Source organism: Callorhinchus milii, unplaced genomic scaffold (assembly GCF_018977255.1).
Source record: "Callorhinchus milii isolate IMCB2004 unplaced genomic scaffold, IMCB_Cmil_1.0 Scaffold5, whole genome shotgun sequence".
NCBI classification, from domain to species: domain Eukaryota; kingdom Metazoa; phylum Chordata; class Chondrichthyes; order Chimaeriformes; family Callorhinchidae; genus Callorhinchus; species Callorhinchus milii.
In genome coordinates, this window is record NW_024704746.1 from 6,355,227 (window position 1) to 6,374,937 (window position 19,711).

Sequence of the window (19,711 nt, forward strand, 5' to 3'; positions counted from 1 at the left end):
TATACTGTAAACTATTTTGTGGGCGAAGAGTGGCAGCCAGATTGCACAGAAATGTCCACCAAACACCCATGGACTTAGTGACTTTTTTAAAATTTATTTATTTTTATTTGGGGGATTGCTGGTCAGGACACTGGAGTAACTCTTGTTAGCTCACCCCTTCACAAAGTTAATACTCAATTTCTAAATTTTTTGACCTTTGTTTTTCAGTAAAATCATTTTGTGTGGCGGAGGGAGGGGGGAAATTACTGGAAAAATTGGGAGCAGCGACTGAAAACGGTTTGGAAAACAGTGGCAACAATGCACCCTCACATACCCTATATGTGAAATTAATACTTATAAATGAAATGATTTGGTGAAGAGAATATTGTATAAGGCAAAGATAAAATGGATTATCTGACAGACTAAAACATCAGCTACATGTACACAACATTTTGACCTCACAAATAGGGACACAACCTGGATGGGAACATTTGGCAATGCAGTACTTGAGAACTTGTTTGTACAAACCCACAAAGAAAAAGGAACTCCTCTAATTTCTCCCCACCCAAGAATGCAAAACTCACACATAAATAGTTCAGTAGATCAACCTATCGAGTAATACTGTAGTAAATAACACTCACATGCAGGGTTTACACCACCAAATGTTTTTTGTTGCTACAAAGTCGATGATAAGTACACACGCACAAGGGCACCAGCAATAATAGCACATGCTACCCAACAGGATAAAGCTGTCCTTCACTTTAGCTCAACTAGTGTTACTTGTGTGTGAGTTTTGCTGGGAATTAGGTTAGCTAAGACACAACATCACTACAATAAATAATAATCCTTACATATAGCACCTTTCATGTCAGAACATCTCAAAGCTCTTCAAAGCATTTATAATACTAATAACAATCCTTGCATTTGACAGTGCCCCATCTCTTCTAAACATTTCAAAGCACTTCAAAAGATGTATTATAAAGTGGATTGACTGTATTTTATGGATGAATGTGGCAGCCGGTTTGCACACAGCAATGTACTACAACAGCCATGAAGTGAGTGACCAATTTATTTGATGGCCAGGACTCCCTTCTCTTTTTGAATAGTGCTATGGGATCTTTAACATCCACCTTTTACAATCTCATCCAAAGGATGGCACCTCCGGCAACACACCATCAGCACTGCATTGGAGTTTCAGCTAAGACTATGCAATTTCAAATCCCGACATGGGACTTGAACCCAGAACCTTCAGACTCAAGGGGTGAGATCACTGAGCCATGCTGACATTTACTGTAGTGTAGCGACTGTATTTTGTAGGGAAATGCAGCAGCCAATTTTCATAGAATAATTTCCCACAAACAGCAGTGAAATGAAATATCAAATTTAATTGGGAGTTTGTTGGCCAAGACAACATNAAAAACCTCTCTTTTTCAAAACTACCAAGGGTTCCTTAACATTCACCTGAATAGGACAGACGGGACTTTGGTTTAAAGTCTCATGCAAAGCACGACACTTCCAGCAATGCAGTACTGTGTGCTCAAAGTCCTAGCCTTGGGGCTTGAACTGACAATTTTCTGACTCAGAAGCATGGGTGCTACTAACAAACCAGACTGACACCTAAATAGGTGTTTGCAGATTTCATCTGCGGTTTGGACACAGAAAAAGCAGGGAAAACACACTGTGTGTTGTCTGACCTCCCTGGGTGTTTTTTGGGGGGCAGGTGGAAATGGAGAGGCCTGTACATTGGTAAACTTCTATGGAGAGAAAAGGACAGTGATAAGGATAAACATTAGAATAAGAAGCATTTAATAGTCACAACACTTTATAGTGTATCCTAACATTAGGATACTTATTATCTTAGTTATTGCACAACAAGACTACGTTTGATTTCGCTGAGATTGTAATGCCAGACTGGTGTTAACAGGGTTTGAGAGAAGGCAAGGGAGGCTATATAAAACAGCACCGCTTTAGAAAAGTTTTTTAAAAATTGCAAAGAAATATCTAAGAATCTTTAGCACATGACTGGATAGAAATAAAGGAGTTTGCAAACTGATCTTGCCAAACGGACACTGACAGATTCATCTTTAATTGGGTATCCCATCTTTGGAAAGTTACGATGCCACATAGCAACATAAGTTGGGACTTGTAAATTAAACTATGGAAGAAAACTTGCCTTGCATTCAAATGTCTTGGCTTTCATTTTCAGCCTCCATTGGTTTCCTTCTATCCTCCGGCGGGATTCTGAGTTCCAGGGTAAATGATACAGGTCACAGAGCCAGAGAAGCATTCACTCGGGGATGTGTGGGTGGGAGGGGGCAGAAAGAAGAGGAAACAAAAGTGGAAGATCTGCAAGGTAGCCCATCTAATACATACCACTTAATTTTATTGAGTAGCATTAATATGATGAAGTCTGTGTCCCAGACACCGACCGACCGGTCTTCTGACTGGGGGTAACCAGCAAAAACCAAAACCAGGAAAAACTAAATACAGAAAATGCTGAATAAAAAATGAAACATCTTTAAAACATTGAAACACTACAGGTATGTATAACAATATAGCACCACTTAAAAACTCTCCAGATCAAATTCCACCAAAGCCAACAAGGTTCCTTTGATTAGGCAAGATTAATTCTACAAGATCAAATTCTATTGAAATTCAATTTTATCGTAGTCTTTCCCAATTAGAATAGTCACTTTGTGAATAGTCTCCATCTCTTGCTTCAAACAAAAAAATAAGCCTGTGTATTCATTTCAATTTGAGATAAGTTATTGTTACATAAAATATTCAATCCACCAACATCCATTTTATTCACACAGGGATCCAATAAAATATTACAACAAAAATACTCATTACCTTTTATCTGCCAGTCATGAAAATGTTCTCATAAATTAACAGGAGCAAAAAAAAAGCTATGGATCAACCTTTTCTTTAGTGTAAGTGAAATGTAAAAAGATCTGATGAGATGAAACTGATCAAAGATCCAACTTGTACTCATTCAAATGTGAAAACTGTTTGCAAACATGTTTGCCAGCCTGGGGAGGTGGGGGGTGAGAAGAGCCAAAATGGGGGTGAAATGAGGAAGACAATTAATTAAAATTTGATAAGCCATGTCACTTCTGTCAATGACAATAGACATGTCAAGACTGCATTTTGAGAGGATTTTTATCCATGATGTTGGGTATAAATAAGTAAATAAAATTTGCAACACGAATACTACATTCGTTCATCGATAGTACCCCTGGAAGGGGCTTCTTGGTTTTATTAAATTCCAGGAGCACATGACTAGCATTACTCCTACACATTCAGAAGAGGAAACTTATGTTCACTATACTGTACACAAAAAAATTGATCAGAAAAAGATACACCTCAGTAGCTATGTGCAGTTATAGCACTCAGCTTTCCATGGGCGGTGGGAGCGTTTTTCTTTGCTCCAGTTTAACATTCATAAGGATTTCAGCTGTATTGTGTGCGACATTGAAATGGTTTGCTGCCAACTGCAGATTAACTCCAGCGTTAATCATGTCTCCTGCGGCCATTCAGGAATGAAGGGTGTTCCGTCAACTACCAGCCGAGTGCTTGGCGTTACTTCACTTTTCAAATTTCTCAAAACATTTGGCAAAATAGGTCAATTTCATCACTGCCATTCGAGGAGAAACGGCGGTGCAACCCTACATATTCCACCTCTTCCTTCAATGTGGAGGGCCACAAGCCATCTTCAATGAGACTTTCCCCCACACACAAACACATATAGGCACTAATGTGCAATATCCTTAGAAATGTTCATGAGATCTGCATAGAAGTCTAGCTTAATCCACAAGACTTCATTTATTGCACAGTCATTTTTAGATCATTTAGCAGAGAGCACGTCTCATTTTGTTTGGCAAACAACCGTTTCCCACTCAATTAAATTCTTTCCAATCTATTAACAAGTGTCCACTAGCAGCAAAGACTGTACCGAGTTCACCAGTTACCATATGTGAGACTCGCAGTGTGTCATTTTGATTACACCCACTCCACCGCCCAGTCTACGATAGTTCATTCCTCCATATAATCTGCAGTGGTGGGTGGGGGAGGGGGAGGGGAAGAGAGAGAAAGAAAAATGTTTCAATCATGTCAAATTTATGAAGCCTTTCAAGTGGAATCATAGCCATTTAAGTTGAAATTTTAACCTTATCCCAACTGTACCTATTCAGTAAGGTTCAGTACAGTAAGACCACCAGTTCTCTCTCAGAAACCTCCAAGAACTGGAGAAAGGCACAAGAACCCAAAACATTTTTCGACTTGTCATATACTGAATGTGCATTTACAACAACTTGCATTTACGTCATGTGGGATAACGTCTGAGCGATTTACAATGGTGGGTAGATACTAAGCGGAAGGGGGGTGGCAAGAGGAGGAAAGAACCATTAGCACAGATTCTAAGGCAGGATAGTAACAGAATACTATCTATCAGAAGACAGATAAAGATGGCATCAAGCGAGGTAATGTGAAACCAAATAATTTGGAAGTTCGCCACTGATGATACTGCAGAGAGAGCAGGGAACAAGTAGTAAGTCAAGTTAGCCGAGCAGAGGAGTGTGGTAGGAGGAGTTTGGAAAGATAGAGAGGTGCTTGGCATGTTGGAATTATTCCGCAAGGGCCTTGAAATTGATCCATTGAGAGAGGGACCCAGGGCATCCTGGTGAGGACTGGGCTGAAGTATTTGGTGTGGGTGAGGATGCAGGCAACAGTTTTAAATGAGATGAAGGTTATGGATGGGGCACTGGAAAAAGCCAGTCAGGAGGTGATGCGATTAAGGTTTTTGGCGGTATTTAGAATGAGATAAGGGCAGATAGGCAATACTGTGGACGTGAAGAAACAGTTTTGGTCAGAGGTTGGACATGAGGGAGAAAGGAGAGCCCAGGCCAAGTCATTTAATAATACTTGCATTTGACGTAGTGCCTTACCGCATTGTCAAGACATCTAAAGCACTTCACGGGATATACTATAATGTGTAGTGACTGTGTGTTTTTGGGTGAACAGCCATGGAGTGAGTGCCCAATGTTATCTGGGGGAATGTTGGCCAGGACATCAGGACAGACAGATGGGACCTTTAAGATCTCAACCGAAGGACAGCACCCCTGACAATGTAGCACACCCGAACACTACAATGGAGTGCCAGCAGATCTACAGCATTTGCATTCCAAGCCCTGACATGGGGCTGGACCCCACAACCTTCTCTCTCTCTCAAAGGCAAGGGTGCTACCAACTGAGCCAGCCTGACACACTTACTGACTAAAGCCAGACTGTGCGTGTATGTGTATATATATATATATTGTATACACACACATATATATATATTATATATATATATATAAAACAGAGCTTCAGATTCAGTCACTAATATTTAATCTAATTTTGTATTGTATGGATCTTCAGGTGATTGTCCAGGCAAAGACTGGCTCTAATTTCTCTTCTCTCTCTGTGGGAAAATATCCGACCTTAGTCAATCAGCTGGAAGGGGGAGGGGTAAAGAATAGAAAGAAGAGGAATTCAAACCAGCTTCCCACCATTCTGTAACCACAAGTTGGTGCTCCAAAGCACTACCAATAATTGAAGCAGATTACATGCAGCAAACACGTTACCTGTTTGAACTAGATGCCTTGGACACTTACCTCCACGTGTTTGCATCAGGATCATACACTTCAATCGTTTTTAAATAAGTGGTGCCATCAAACCCACCCACTGCCATCAACTGGCCATTAACAACTGCAAGGCCAACCTGTGGAGCAGAAACACAACTATGTGTAACCGGACTTCAGTTACTAAACACTTATCTGCACATTGCATATCCATGAACAGAACCTGGATACTTTCACAATAGAATATCAATGTGCATTTATGGAACAATGAATCCTTTCATCACATAGCATTATCAATAGATTACCAATTGTTTAAAATTGTCCCAATTTACAATTTGTCAATGTAGTACCTCAACCATTTCTTGGATGTGGTAGGAGGGGTAAATATTTTGTCAGCATAGAAACAGTGACAAGATTTCTCTTTTTGTCATATTTGGTCATCAACCACAAATCAACTGAACACTACATGTTCCTCATCTTTTTGATGCTTCATGAATCAGATTCCAGTCAAAACACAACAATGACTCTCTAAAATTCATTCTTCCTAGGGAGGTGCCTCTCCAGTATAAGCTCATCCACCAACTACAACTATTCCTCAACACATCTGATCAGTGCACAATGCATTATGCCACTTCAAATCCTGCTTAAGTATGTATGCATTTAAGTCACCACTTACAAGAAAATTTCAACTATACAACCAGTTCTTAGATCTCATTACAAAACTTGAAAGTGAAACCTTGAACTTTTGTGTCAGCCTGGCTCAGTTGGTAGCACCGCCTCCAAGTCAGAAGGCTGTGGATTCAAGCACTGCATCAAAAATTGAACTCACATTATCTACGATGACAGTCTAATGCAGTGTTGCAATTGTCAGAGGCGCCATCCTTCGGATGAGACTGAGGCTCCACCTGCCTGTTCAAGTGGACATTAAAGATCCCAAGCATTGGTCCAAAAGAGAATGGAGTTTCTCCCAATTTCCTGGCCAACAACCCCCAGATAAAATTGATCATTCATTCCATGGCGATTTGTGGGACATTGTTGTGTGCAATTCGGCTGCTAAGTTCACCTACAAATGCAGTCACTCCACATTAAATCTTGTGAAAGGTTTTGTGACATTCTCCTGGTGTTATACCAAATTCAAGGATCATTATTAATGAATGGAAAAAAATGAGTTCCTGTTCAGGACATTTACCCTTCTCATTGCATTGTGATCAAGTTGGCAAGCTGCACTTCACAAAGACACCACAAATACTGTAACTGAATATTTGCATTGGCAATATTGAATGTCTGCCTTCTGGACGTATAAAAAAAAATCCTTCAATGACTGACCGAATTCCATAAGCTACAAGTGACCACAGACAGCTTTGTGAAGGTCAATTCAAAAGTAGACTTTTTTTAAAAAAAATTGTTAAATTTCAATTTTTGCGCTGAGGGACAAACCAAGTCTGAAGCAACTACCTCCTCATTCCTGTGCAGTAATGTATCTGGCAGCTGCTCAGCTCCTCCCCCAAGTTGGCATGGTTAAGACTATGAATGCACTGCCTGAAGTATAAACATGAATCTAGTCTGTGGCAAAGGGCATTGTGCCATACTACGCACTCAGTTCCATTATTAGTTTAATAGAATCAGAAGCTTGAAATTGCTCATGTCATGCTCCTAAAATTTAAGATTGTGCAGAATTCTAATCAATTCCTATATTTATTTTAATTTGGAAACTAGTTTTCTGCAGGACCCAAAATGAACTCTGGAAGTCAAGCTTCAAACTAAGCCAATTTCAACTTTTTTCCAACTTTTTGTACTAAAAGTTATTTCTGTAAAAAATTTGGTCACTCAAATCCACGGCTGGTTGTGGGACACCGCTGTGCACAATTTGCTACTGTGTTTCGTCCACAAAATAGTCAATTAAGGTGCTATACAAATGTAATCTTGATGTTGTTTACAGTATATTCTGTGAAGCGCTTTGAGACCCATCTTTCTTCTCTTTTGCTGCTCTCATGTCTGTCTCCCTTTCTTTGCTTACAGGCTTGTTCTGGGCACAAAGGATCAAAACCGCAGAATTTCATAATGTGAACTTTTTAGTCTTTGGTATGAAATAGGTGGAGTTACAGGTAGCAGATTCCTCAAATGGCACCAGGTTTAATATCAAAAATATACAGAAAAGGCAAATACTAGTTGCAGTACAGAATCTTTATTAAAGCAAGCAAAAATTTGCTTAACTAAAAATTTCTAGTAAAATTACTATTAGAGCCAGAGAGAAATTGTTAGGGCGCGATTGTGTAATTCTTAGATAAGATTAGAAGACGTGAAAAGCGCTATATCAAATGCAAGGATTATGATTATTTAAAAGGCTAGTAGCGACTCACTGGTACAGTGGTGCAATTTGGTTGCAAATTAAGCAGTTTACTTTTTGTTGATTTGTCAATGTAATGTTTTATTGTTAGCTAAATCATAACCTTTGAACAAGGAAGCCTGGGATAAACCGTGTAGTCCACAGGCCTGTCAGTGCTCTATATGACCAACACCACTACAGCTCAAACAACAACAGATGAACATGAGCTAAGACAATGCTCTGAACGCAACACACAGCTGCCATGCATGCAGGAATACCCCACAGGTTTTTGAAAGATCCATTGGCAATTTTGTTTTGGGATCCTGACCAAACCAGAAATGACCGTAGCTTTCCAGCGACTGTACTCACCCCACTCCTGCGCGATGTCATGGCTACCACTGGAGACCACTGGTTAGTTCTGGGATTGAACCGCTCAGCGCTGCTCAGCTCTGTGGTATCATCTCGACCTCCAACAGCATAGATCATGTCTTGGTACACAGAACATCCAAGATGCTTCCGTCGTGTTCCCATTGGTGCTATTGTGTGCCAGCGATTTTCCTGTGGACTGTAGCGTTCAACTATGGACAGAATAGCACAAGGCAGCATTCATCAAATCCTATTCCTTCTGGGGTAGCCTCACTCAAGAGGCAGCATTCTCACCTCTGAGTCAGAAGGTTGCAAGTTCAAACCCCACATCAGGACTTCAAACCTACAGTTTAGGTTGATGCCATGACAGTGCTGGGGGAGTGCTGGACATGAAACTGATCTGTGCATTTTGACTCTCAGTTCCCCTTCATGTCCTCCTGCTCAAATTTGATTCCATTCATCATTGTTCTTTTTGCAATATTTGTAATTTCAGCATTAAATCTCATTGGCTAATTGTTGCATATTTGCTTAAGTTTAAATCAACTAACAGAATTCATCTTCACATAAAGAAAGACTCACCAGTATTGAGGGGCGAGGTACCATCAGATCCACCAACAGCATAGAGAAATCCACCTAATACAGCAACTGCCACACCAAGCCGCCTGGTACTCATTGAAGCTACACGGGCCCATTTATTCTCTTTTGGATCATACCTAGAATGGAAATATTTTTGGCTCCATCACCACTTGCAAAATTATATAAAACTAAAAAAATATCGAATTTCCAACCATCTGCACTTGAAGAACTCTCAGCTGAGCCAATTAAATATATATTTTTTTCAAATTGGAGCACTGAAAGATACAGACCAATGATGATTAAATTAAAAGCTCTTGCCTTCTTCAAAATATTATTGCAAGTGCACAACTCTTCTCTTGGTCAGACTACACTGAGTAAATTAACAAATTCTCCCACCATCACTGGATGTTTGGCAGTGTATTGATGTAGAAACGTGGTGTCCGTCTGGCTCAGAAGGTTGTAGGTTCAAGCCACTTTGAGCTTGGAACTTTGAGCTTACAGTTGAGGTTGGCACTCCAGGATGCCGTCCTTCAGATAAGATGATAAAACCAAGGTCCCGTCTGCCAGTTCAATGGGACGTTAATGATTCCAAGGAACCATTAAAAAAGAGAAGGGAGCTTCTGGTCAGTTTCCTTTCCAACAATCTTCCAGATAAAATTGGTCATTCGCTTCATTGTTTTCTCTGAGAAAATTAGCTGCCACCTTCACCTACAAATATACTTTACAGAAATTTTGGAAGACACTTTGAGAAGTTTGAGGTTGAACATGATCTACAACAGTGGTGGCCAGCCACTGGTCGGTCTATTTTGGTCAGCCAATCAAATATATTTCTTTTCATTGAATTTTTCTTCATTTATGGCCATCAGTAGCTACTGGAATCAAGGTATTGATTTAGCGCGGACTTGTCTGGACTGGTGCGGTTTTTGGCGTGCCACTTTTGGGGTGTCAAGAAATGGCTTGCGAACACCCCCACCACTCCAGGTAGGTCCACGCCAAATCAATACCTTGTTTCCGAAAGCTACGATCCATAATACCCATGATACAGCTATAAATGAAGAAAACTTCAATAACGAAAAATTCATTTGGTTGGCCATCATTGATCTACACCATCAAGAGACTGTTGGAAGTCCAGTAATTTGTACATACATCTGTCCATGTGTGTGATGAGCTTGGTGGCACAGCATACATAAGTGTATCGACTTGCTGTCTGCCAGATCAACAGTCAGGTCAACAGGGATTCAATTCAATTTAGGAAACCGGATCGCGAGACATCTAATCCACTGTATTGCGCTTCCTAGCAGTTGGAGACATAGCAGCCGCAATACACTAATGCAAAGGTGAAGGGGAGAAATGGAAGGCAAAAGTTTTTTTAAATTGCCAATCTTAAAGCAAAGCATCGCTGAAATACCGCAGCCATATTCTACACTAGAAACAATTTAGCAGGAGCCTCGATCCAAACCAGATTCACATCTATTGACCAAACAGGGCAGCAAGCTACCAGCTGAAAGCTGAATAAAACCCATCCAACTAACATCCAGCAGTCTGGTACAAATGCACTATTTATATCACACCCATCATGGTTTTGTTTCAAATACAGAGTTAATTGCTTTCTAATGCAGCGCACTGAGTTCTACAGAAGTAAATCAATAGCAGACAGATCAGTGATTTACTGCCTCACACACCACTGTTACAATTCAGTTCAACATGGTATCTTGTGCGATACGAGGCACTCTCTTCCCAAGTCTCTGCTAACATTTCTGTATAACCAGCCTTGAGAGGATGCACAGGTACAGCATAGGTTCAGTTGCCCTCTATTGGAGAAACACCTCGCCAACACTCAGAGCCTCCCCACCGAGCTCAGAACACACTGCATGAGGGATCATGGCCAGAAACCCAGGTCCTGTCCCTCCACGAGATCACACACTGATACACTGACTTGGCTAAGCTGTTAGACTGCTTGCCACACCATGCGGGGTTAACAGCTTTCAGATCACGTTAGTTAGAAAAACTCAGCTACAAGTTTACCTTTCCACAATGTTCAGACAAGAGACGCCATCCTGGCCACCCACAGCATACAGATACCCTCCCAACACTGCCACGCCAACACTGGTCCGACATGTACTGGTGGGAGCCACGTCGCTACTCCACTGGTTGGTCTTTGGGTCATATCTAAAAGTTTAATTATTGAAAAATTAAAAAAAAGAAGTGTCTTGGTTCAGAGAATGTGTAGTAATAGACTGCTCTGCCAGTGGAGTTGTGAACCCTTATGTTCCCATTTCCAAATGAGTCAATGGGAATTTCAGCTTTCACTCGACTTAGAATGGAAATATAAATGGGTGTTGAGCGTTCCAGAGTGGGAATGGCTGTTGTCTCACCCACCTCAAGACCCAATCTAAGCAACATCAAGTAGGGAAGTTGTGTTGAATCTGAGTAGAGATGTCAATGTGTGTGGGGAAAATAGATCAGAGGGAAAGAAAAGCCTTCAATATAAACTAAAGTGGCCCCAGCTGCCTCCCAGAAGTTGGGAGAAGGATATGCACCTGCTCTCTCAAACCAGGAAGATCAGCCCAGCAGATGAAAGAAAGAAAAAGTATAAAATACACAACAAAACGTCACAAGATAGAAGACACCCCACGAGCAAGTTTTAAACGTGTGAATCTATGTCAGCAGGGTGAAAGTCACAATCAAGTAACTTTATTTTAATTTTTACGAAATAGCCAGAGGAACAGTAACATTCTCAGAACAATTTTGTATACTAATATTTTTGGGTAGAAACCTTGATTTGCTCCGGAGACTTCGAACAAATTGTTTTCACATCCTTCACAGAAAGAAGCGATGCAGAAATATTAGAACCAACCTTTGCAGCTTTTCAACTATACTAAGAACCAGCTGGGTGGAAATCCGATAAAAGCATTGTAAACTGAGGTGGAAATAGAAAAGACAGACAGAGACAGACAGACAGGTAACAACGCTTGTGTGTCCCACTTGTTATTAAGTGCCGGTCAACTATCTAAACTCGCTCGAGTTACAAGTGGCAGGTGAAAGAAGTGCAAATAATGTGGGTTCAGAGCTTCAAAGCTGTTAAGTCCACATTCACAGCTGTGTCCTAAAGTGGACATAACATCTCCTACATGTAAAGATTTTTATAGTGTGGGGCAGATGAAAAATGTGAAAGGAAAAATTAAAGAAAATTGTATTTTAGATTTAGTGCGAGTCCCAGGTGCACGTTGAGATCACACTTTCCAATATTGTGCTGCGTATGAGAATGGCTTTCTGGAGAGAGCTGGGTACAAGCTCAATGTTTCTTTGTCTTTTTTTATTTAATAATTTAAATAATTAAATTTAAATAATTTAATAAAAGCTGCAAAATAAAAGTGTCAGGATGAACATAACCTTTTTTTAAAATGAAAGATATTTTACAAAAGCATGACAAAACATCCTACTAAACAATTCGTCCCAAGGGAGAGTTTGAACTTCTAAGGCTGGTCAGTTTCCAATCTTGGCCACCTTGCTTTTATTTGGAGAGGATTGAATAGTCACCACACGACTGCTCCCATTTATTTCTTGGCTGCAGGCTGAACAGCACTATTGCCAGTGTCCTGGAGCAAGTTACCCAACAAAGGGAGATACGTAGGGGGAGGGAGAGAATTTTTTTTATTTTAACAGTTCTTATAAAACCATGGTTAAGCACAAGCATCCCTGTTAGGAGTAGCAGAGCATTGCTAAACCGTGAACAACAGCACAGCAACAGGAGGAATCGGACAATGTTCACTTCATTTCAATTCATTCCAGGTCTAGAACTAATCGCTACTTATAGCACAGTACATTTACTTTTCCCAAGATTGACAACTTCGAAGACTTGTTATTCATGGTTATTTAGTGGAGGTTAGCAATTAAAACATGAAGCTATTTGAAAAAATCATCTTGTGCATAAAGAACTACAGGGGAAGAATTTGAAGGAGAGCTCCACTATCCTGATCTTTGGACAGAGAATGCGGTTCTATTGGGAATGTACCGCTCAGGACAGGAACCTACCTCTCCACACTGTTCAGATATGAGGATCCATCATGTCCTCCAACTGCATACAGGAGATCATCCAGGACGCTGACCCCGACACCACACCGACGCTTGCTCATGGATGCCACCATTCGCCACTCATTGGTCTGAGGATCGTAGCGTTCCACACTCGAAATGGCATCCCCGCTACACCAACCTCCAACTACAACAACAATTTGCATTTATATAGCAGCCTTTACCCGGGTAGCATCTTGGAGTGCTCAACAATGGCAAAGCTCAACACCAACAAACAGAACAGAAGCCAATTAATGTAACCACTCATTCATTGTTACAGGGTGGTGTTAAAGGAGAGTGTGGATGTGTGTGTGTGGTGGGGGGGGAGGTTTGCAAGGAAGTGATTAATTTCATAGGTAATAAAGGTTATATGTTATGAGATCTTTAAAATTTCAGTTAATCCTCAAACTGGTCAGATAGTAGACATGGATTATGTATCAGTATAGCAACATCTAGTTTGTTAATCAGCATTTGATAGTCTAATACACTCTGGCACAAATGTTATGGAATGATACTGGAGAAGCAACACACAAGTCCATGTTAAGTCATCAATGACCATTTATTTTACTTTTTTAAAAAAAAGAAACGTGGATTAGAAAAACATTAAACACAAAATCTTAAACACCAACCTGCAAACAATACTTCACCACAGCGGATCGGCTTCCGAGGTCTTGTCCTTGGACCCTGCATCAAGGGTCGTTCTTGTGGTAAGAGCAAATAGTTTTTGGCTTCATCAACAAGGTCTCTGTGTGAAGACAATTTGCAACATCAACACTGATGCACTGAAAATGGACAATAATTTGTACCTGAAGAACAATGGAGACAGTGTACAGAATGGGTTCACAGCAACAATTCCTCATACAAAGAGTTGCTGACCTCAGTCAAGCCATCAAGCTATGACAATCAGAACTTTCCCACAAGAAGGCACAGAAAACAGACCATTCCTCTTACAACTCACCAGAGTTGCCAATAAGGAATTATCAGAGGCCCGAAAGGCATTATCTTACTCGATCCCAAAGTCTCACCATCTTCCCTCCCACCCCGCCAGAAAAGAAAAACAAAATTTGCATCACCTACCTCTTTTACTCCATTCTGAATATTTTGCTTTTACTTTTTTTTAATTGCTTCTGGAACAAAATCTGGTCTGAAGCAGTTACCATGACGTAAAATTGATAATAACCAAAAATAATGCACAATGTTTCACAAACGTCTATGCTTGAAACAAAGATCTGAAGGATGGCCTTGTGTCAGTTCAAATGCATCTCATCAGACTGTGCATGAGCTCATAAATGTCCTTTTGGCTTCCAAGCAGAGATGCTTAAATGTTTATTAGTGCATGATTTCACCACAATGTGGCTATAACCACAGGGCAATCAGTAGATAACTTCAGCAACAGGATACTATTGTGTTTGATGTGCAGTAAGGCAGCCACTAATTATTTTTTCCTTGCAGGAACTACCAGAGAAGTGGCTGAACCTACATTGCTTGTTTACTCATTTACATTTTTAAAAAAAAAAATGTGTTCTACATCAGTTTCAGTATAAAAATTATTTGGCCCATTTAATCTCAGGTTTCGGAATACTCTATCCATAAAAAACTTTTTTTTTAAAAAAAATCAGCCATTGTCCTATCTGTCCTTAAACACTCATTCTTGTAACCCATTCTTGTGGTTAGTAACCATGTGTATGGATACTTCATGGTATCAGTCCTCAACCTGTTCTTCAAAACACTGAATTTATGACCAAATTATCCAAAAAGTATTGGGTTTGCTTTCTCCAGTCTCCTACAAGGCCCCCTCTGTGACATTCGTTTGAGATTGAAGAGTGATGGCTTCACTAACCATCCCTTATAGCTTAAAAAGTGAGGCGCAACCTCAATGCCGATGTCCAATCAGAAATGCTCTGTTGTGACCAGAAACGAGAGAGAAAAAAAAACAATTCTCTTGGTGAAACTTCACACATACAATCACATTTTACATCCTGCTTGCTGGGTGACTCTCTAGTGGTAGGAATAAAATATGGAAAACTTGTTTTTCAATTCTGCTAAATATTAATAGAGATACAAGAGTCTAATGTGTAGGAATCAGAAGCAGGGGTGCTGGAGTGAAAGGAAGAGAAACTAAAGTTTTCCCTCAGATTGAGATCCTACTCCCTTGGATTCATGGGTAGAGGCACTGATGGGTTGTAGGCAGACACTAACATACCTGCACTCCTCATCACTCTTAATCAAAGGGTCAGATCCAACAGTGCCAACAAGAAACTTGGGGCTGAGCAGCGGCAGGCGAACGTGCTGCAATACCTAGAGTGACAAAAGCATCCAACAATTATCATAGCCCGAACACATCCCAACCCCACCCACTGCAAACGAGCTACATCAAGACTTGCTCCATTACGTGGTCTGATAAACAGACCATGGAGACCATGCCACAATCCCCAAAATGCACTCACAAACTCAGGCAAAATCACTGTGGGTGAATGAAATGAGTGGTGGGGAAGCAAAAAAAACAGAGCGCCAACAGTAACCACAGTGGAAAGCTAATTTTTTCAGTTATTCAAGTTATTGTCAAGCACTTCCTAGCAACAATGGAGCACGTCAGTTAGCTGTAACTTAGCAATGGCAACACCATTTGTAAAGGGAGAAACTTTAAAACCAGCATTAACCTCACACTCAAAAAATGCACAACATGAATATTTATCTATTTGAACTGTGATGGCTTCTTTGCTGAATTCATTCAGATATGGTGACCACATACAACAGATCAATACTATTCATTGTACATATGGTTTCAGGTAATGGAAGCAATGAATTCCCATCCCACTTTAAAATAAACATCTACAATAATGTGTCCCATTTATGTCTATCCTGAATATAAGCAGCTAATAACACAGCTCTCTTCCCCCTAAAAATAAACTGCAATCATTAAGAAGGATGGTTACACAAGAAACTGTCAGCTTATTCTGCGTCATCCTTCTAGCCAAAAGGGGCCCTGATGTGTCTTTGTGAAACTTCTCATTAGAGTGCGACAGAGAAAAGTTTAACATTGACAATTAAGTTTTTCATTGCCCATTTCCTAACCAATGGAACGCTTCAGAGTAATTATAGCAACAGAAATTTAGAACAAGGATACAAAAAAAAGTAAGCTGCCTGCAAGGATTCTTTTCACATCTGAAATGTATACATTAGTAGTCTTTTCATGAGCAGTCGCGGTACAAATTCATTTTAAATGTAATTCTCTTATACGTGGAGGTTAAGAGAAAATTGGTGCAAATTTGAACACCCCACCCCCATTAATGTGTCATGGAATGACCCAAAGTAGCACAACAGCAACTGCACCAACATTTAAAAAGAGACTTAAAACTGTTTAATACGGGTTTGTGCGGATGCCTGCACCTTGACAACTGAGGAGGAATGAAAATTAGAAGATGATTTACAAGTAGCTTTGCACTAGGTACGAACAGGCAATTACAAAACAGTACAAGTTACAGTGAATCCAAAAAAGGCATTATTTAATAAAGGAGTGCTTCAAATAACATGCTGCTGAATGAAAACATACACTTTATGTAACTTTGATGTGTAATGATTTTTACATAATCTGCGTCTGCAATGACAGAAACAGTAATGAAATAAATGACTCATTCATTCGAATGAACCTGGATGAGTGTGGAGAGAATATTGATTAGAAGAGCAGGAGACCAGCCTAATCTTCGATAGCTATCCAATCGATCAAAACTTCAGTTTAACATCTCACCCAATTCCAATAAGAAAGACTCAGTTATGATTTGAGAGAACTACACTGGCTGCTGTAAAAATGTGGGCAAGGACTAGGTATGGAATAACTTTTTAAAATCAATTTTTAAATCCAGTATCACAATGGTAAAGGATTCCATTTTTAATCTGGACACGGTTTTACCTGTGGTAGTTGGGGTCGTCTCTCCTGGATGCTGTATTTAACCCAGGCCATTACTGCATTGAAGACTTGTTCCTCACTCCGGACATTCAGCTCATCACTGGAGATGATATCAATCAGCTGATTGGCTGGTAGCAACATAAACTCTTCACTTTCCATCACCTGTTGGCCGAAAAAGTTTAAATTCTAAGTTTAAGTAAATAGACACCTCACCTAAAAATGTTGCACAACATTCACCTGAACAGGTAAACATGACCTTGGTTTCATGTCTCATCCAAATGATGGTGCGTCAAACAACGCTCCCCCATGCACGGCATTGGAATATCTGCCTCAACTATGAGCTTAATGTTCCATTGTCTTTCAGAAGGGGGTGGGGATGAAGGACTAAGGATAATCTCTTATTCCTTAACACATTTGATATAGATAGACAAATAGAATAATAAATCAGCAATTCTCTCGTAACTTTAAGTATGTTGTCAATCACTTGACAAATACAAATTAAAGCAAACCACAGGCAAATTAAACTCTACCACAGTCTGAATCATTGCATGACCTAATGCAATTGTTGCATTCCCTTACCATTTATCTTGCTGAGTAACTATAAAGCATAAGTGTCTAATACACAAGTTGCACATTGATTTGTAACTCATGATTCCTGCCAATACATCAGAGAGCAACCCACTGGAGAGCCACTTTCATCTCAATTCTGATTTCTACCCTATCCTCACTGCCCTCCACCTCTGCTGATCCCAATCCCAAACTTGGGTCCAAATCCCTGACCGTCTAGCGTCTTGGGACGTTCCAACATGAAAGATCCTGTGTAATTGTAATTTGTTGTTGTTACTATGGAACTCTTTAATATGAATATGAAGAGTCCATTTCACACGGGTACTTAATGTAAAAAAAACTGAGTTTATGGTTTTGTTCCTACTAGTTTTCTAAAAATTGACAGATGTGAGCCAATTGGGAGGCAAGAATAAGAGTGTTGCTTACAAATCATTTGGCAACTCCAAATTTTGTCATTGCAAAATAATGAAAATTTTAAATGGGTCTTTTGGACTTGCTGTTTTGAATACAAGTAAGCACTACAGGTATAATTGTGAGAAATTAAACTTTAAAAAGGAAAGTTTGTGCGTTAAATAATATCTATTTACCAACATAAACCCTTCGTAATCTAGTCTTTCTCCTTGGTTTTCTCATTGTCCATACTTGCAGGGCTTCCCATGGAGCTCTACATTCATTCAATCCAGAGGATCTATTGCCCTGCAGTAAATTGCTTAACAGATATGCTGATTTAGACTAAACGAGACAAGCATAGCAGCCACACAGCAGGGCAGAATTTTTTTTAATATATATAATAGGTAATTACAATCTACAAATATATCCCTTCACTCCCATTACTAAATGTGGAGAGCTATACATGAAAATTCCATTGGTCCAGTAGAAATGGGCTCCTCCAAATGGAATATGTTGAATAATTACATACCAGTCTAATATTTATCCTTACACTAACAATAAACACATTTTAAACCCAATTCATTTGAATAATGTAAGATCATAAAATCTTACAGGACAAAAGGAGACCATTCGGCCCATCATGCCTTACAGGACAAAAGGAGACCATTCGGCCCATCAGGCATGATGGGCCGAATGGTCTCCTTTGAAAGAGCTATCAAACTAGTCCCACTCACCTGCTCTTATCCTGCAATTGTTTTCTTTTCAAGTACCCATCCAATTACCACAGGTGAAGGTGTTGGGAAGTTTATCAATGAACACAGATCTACATATTACATACTTCCAAAATACTCCAAAACGAACTAGGAGAATGAATCAGTTCAAGATCCCAAATAGCTGTCAGTCAAAGATCAGAATAGATTAGAATGGTTTCATGTTCAAATCTTCACCTGTGACAATTTAACCAGGGGGAGCGGTTGGGGAACAAAGATCACCCTGGAGCAAAATAAAATATTTGGCACATTTCCCACTTCCAGTGATTTGCTGAAATTACTTGCATCTCAGATGATTGAGATGATGGAAATGGACAATATGAGGCGAACAGCATGTAGATAGCAATAACAAGAGTGTTGGCTCAACTCCTGAAGAAGTGCCACTGTGAACGGAACCAGGTATCAACTATTAAAAGCGGAAAATAAATGGACTTTTAAAACAAGAGATTTAAAATGAGTCTTTTGCAAGAACTGTTTTAAGATCATAAAATCTTACAGGACAAAAGGAGACCATTCGGTTTTAAAGATATACAAGCACCACAGGAATAATTATGAGAAGAACTCCCGTTAAAAGCTAAAAGAAAATAGAAAAAGAAAAGATTTGTTGGTTCTAAAAGTATAATCAAGGAAAAGGCTAGATTATATTAGACTAGCTGTACCCGTTTGCAGCTACGCTTGCAACCAAAGGATCCAATATGGAATGTAGATTTCAGTGATACCACTCACAAACCACTTAAAATGCCATGAACACTGCTCTGTGATCAACGATGCTACAGCGCCACTGGGAGTCGACATGGCCACCAGGTGTAACTGCAATGCGTGCGTGCGTACACACGAGCTCTGTGACGCATGATGCCACAGTGCCACTTAGAATCAGCGCAGTCATCAGGTGTAACTGCAGCACAAAACAGCCATACATGTGTAATGAGTTTGGTTAGGTCATAACTCATCAATGCTAGGAGATGCCCGAAAAACAATATGCCCATGACACTCCCAAATGCAAGGTCTTTCCAAAGAGATTTAAATCATGTCTCTACGTCAATCGGTTACTGAGATCATAGACAGACATCGTTGTTTTATTAATATAAGATAGAAGATATACACACAAGCACTATATACACACCCACACCACCACAAG

General features: G+C 39.9%; 1 protein-coding gene across 2 annotated transcripts in view; it reads right to left on the bottom strand.

Moving 5' to 3' along the window:
- Positions 1-1,764: 1,764 nt before the first annotated feature.
- klhl20 (kelch-like family member 20) overlaps positions 1,765-19,711 on the bottom strand; it is a 28,544-nt gene continuing 10,597 nt past the window's right edge. For both annotated transcript variants that reach the window (XM_007902977.2, XM_042335081.1), the window contains exons 4-12: positions 16,850-17,008; positions 15,143-15,237; positions 13,569-13,684; positions 12,904-13,087; positions 10,894-11,037; positions 8,872-9,005; positions 8,296-8,504; positions 5,634-5,740; positions 1,765-4,031 (exon numbers count right to left, since the gene is read on the bottom strand). In XM_007902977.2, coding sequence (XP_007901168.1) covers positions 3,947-4,031; positions 5,634-5,740; positions 8,296-8,504; positions 8,872-9,005; positions 10,894-11,037; positions 12,904-13,087; positions 13,569-13,684; positions 15,143-15,237; positions 16,850-17,008 — 1,233 coding nt within the window. In that variant the 3' untranslated portion in view covers positions 1,765-3,946. The remainder of the gene's footprint in view (positions 4,032-5,633; positions 5,741-8,295; positions 8,505-8,871; positions 9,006-10,893; positions 11,038-12,903; positions 13,088-13,568; positions 13,685-15,142; positions 15,238-16,849; positions 17,009-19,711) is intronic.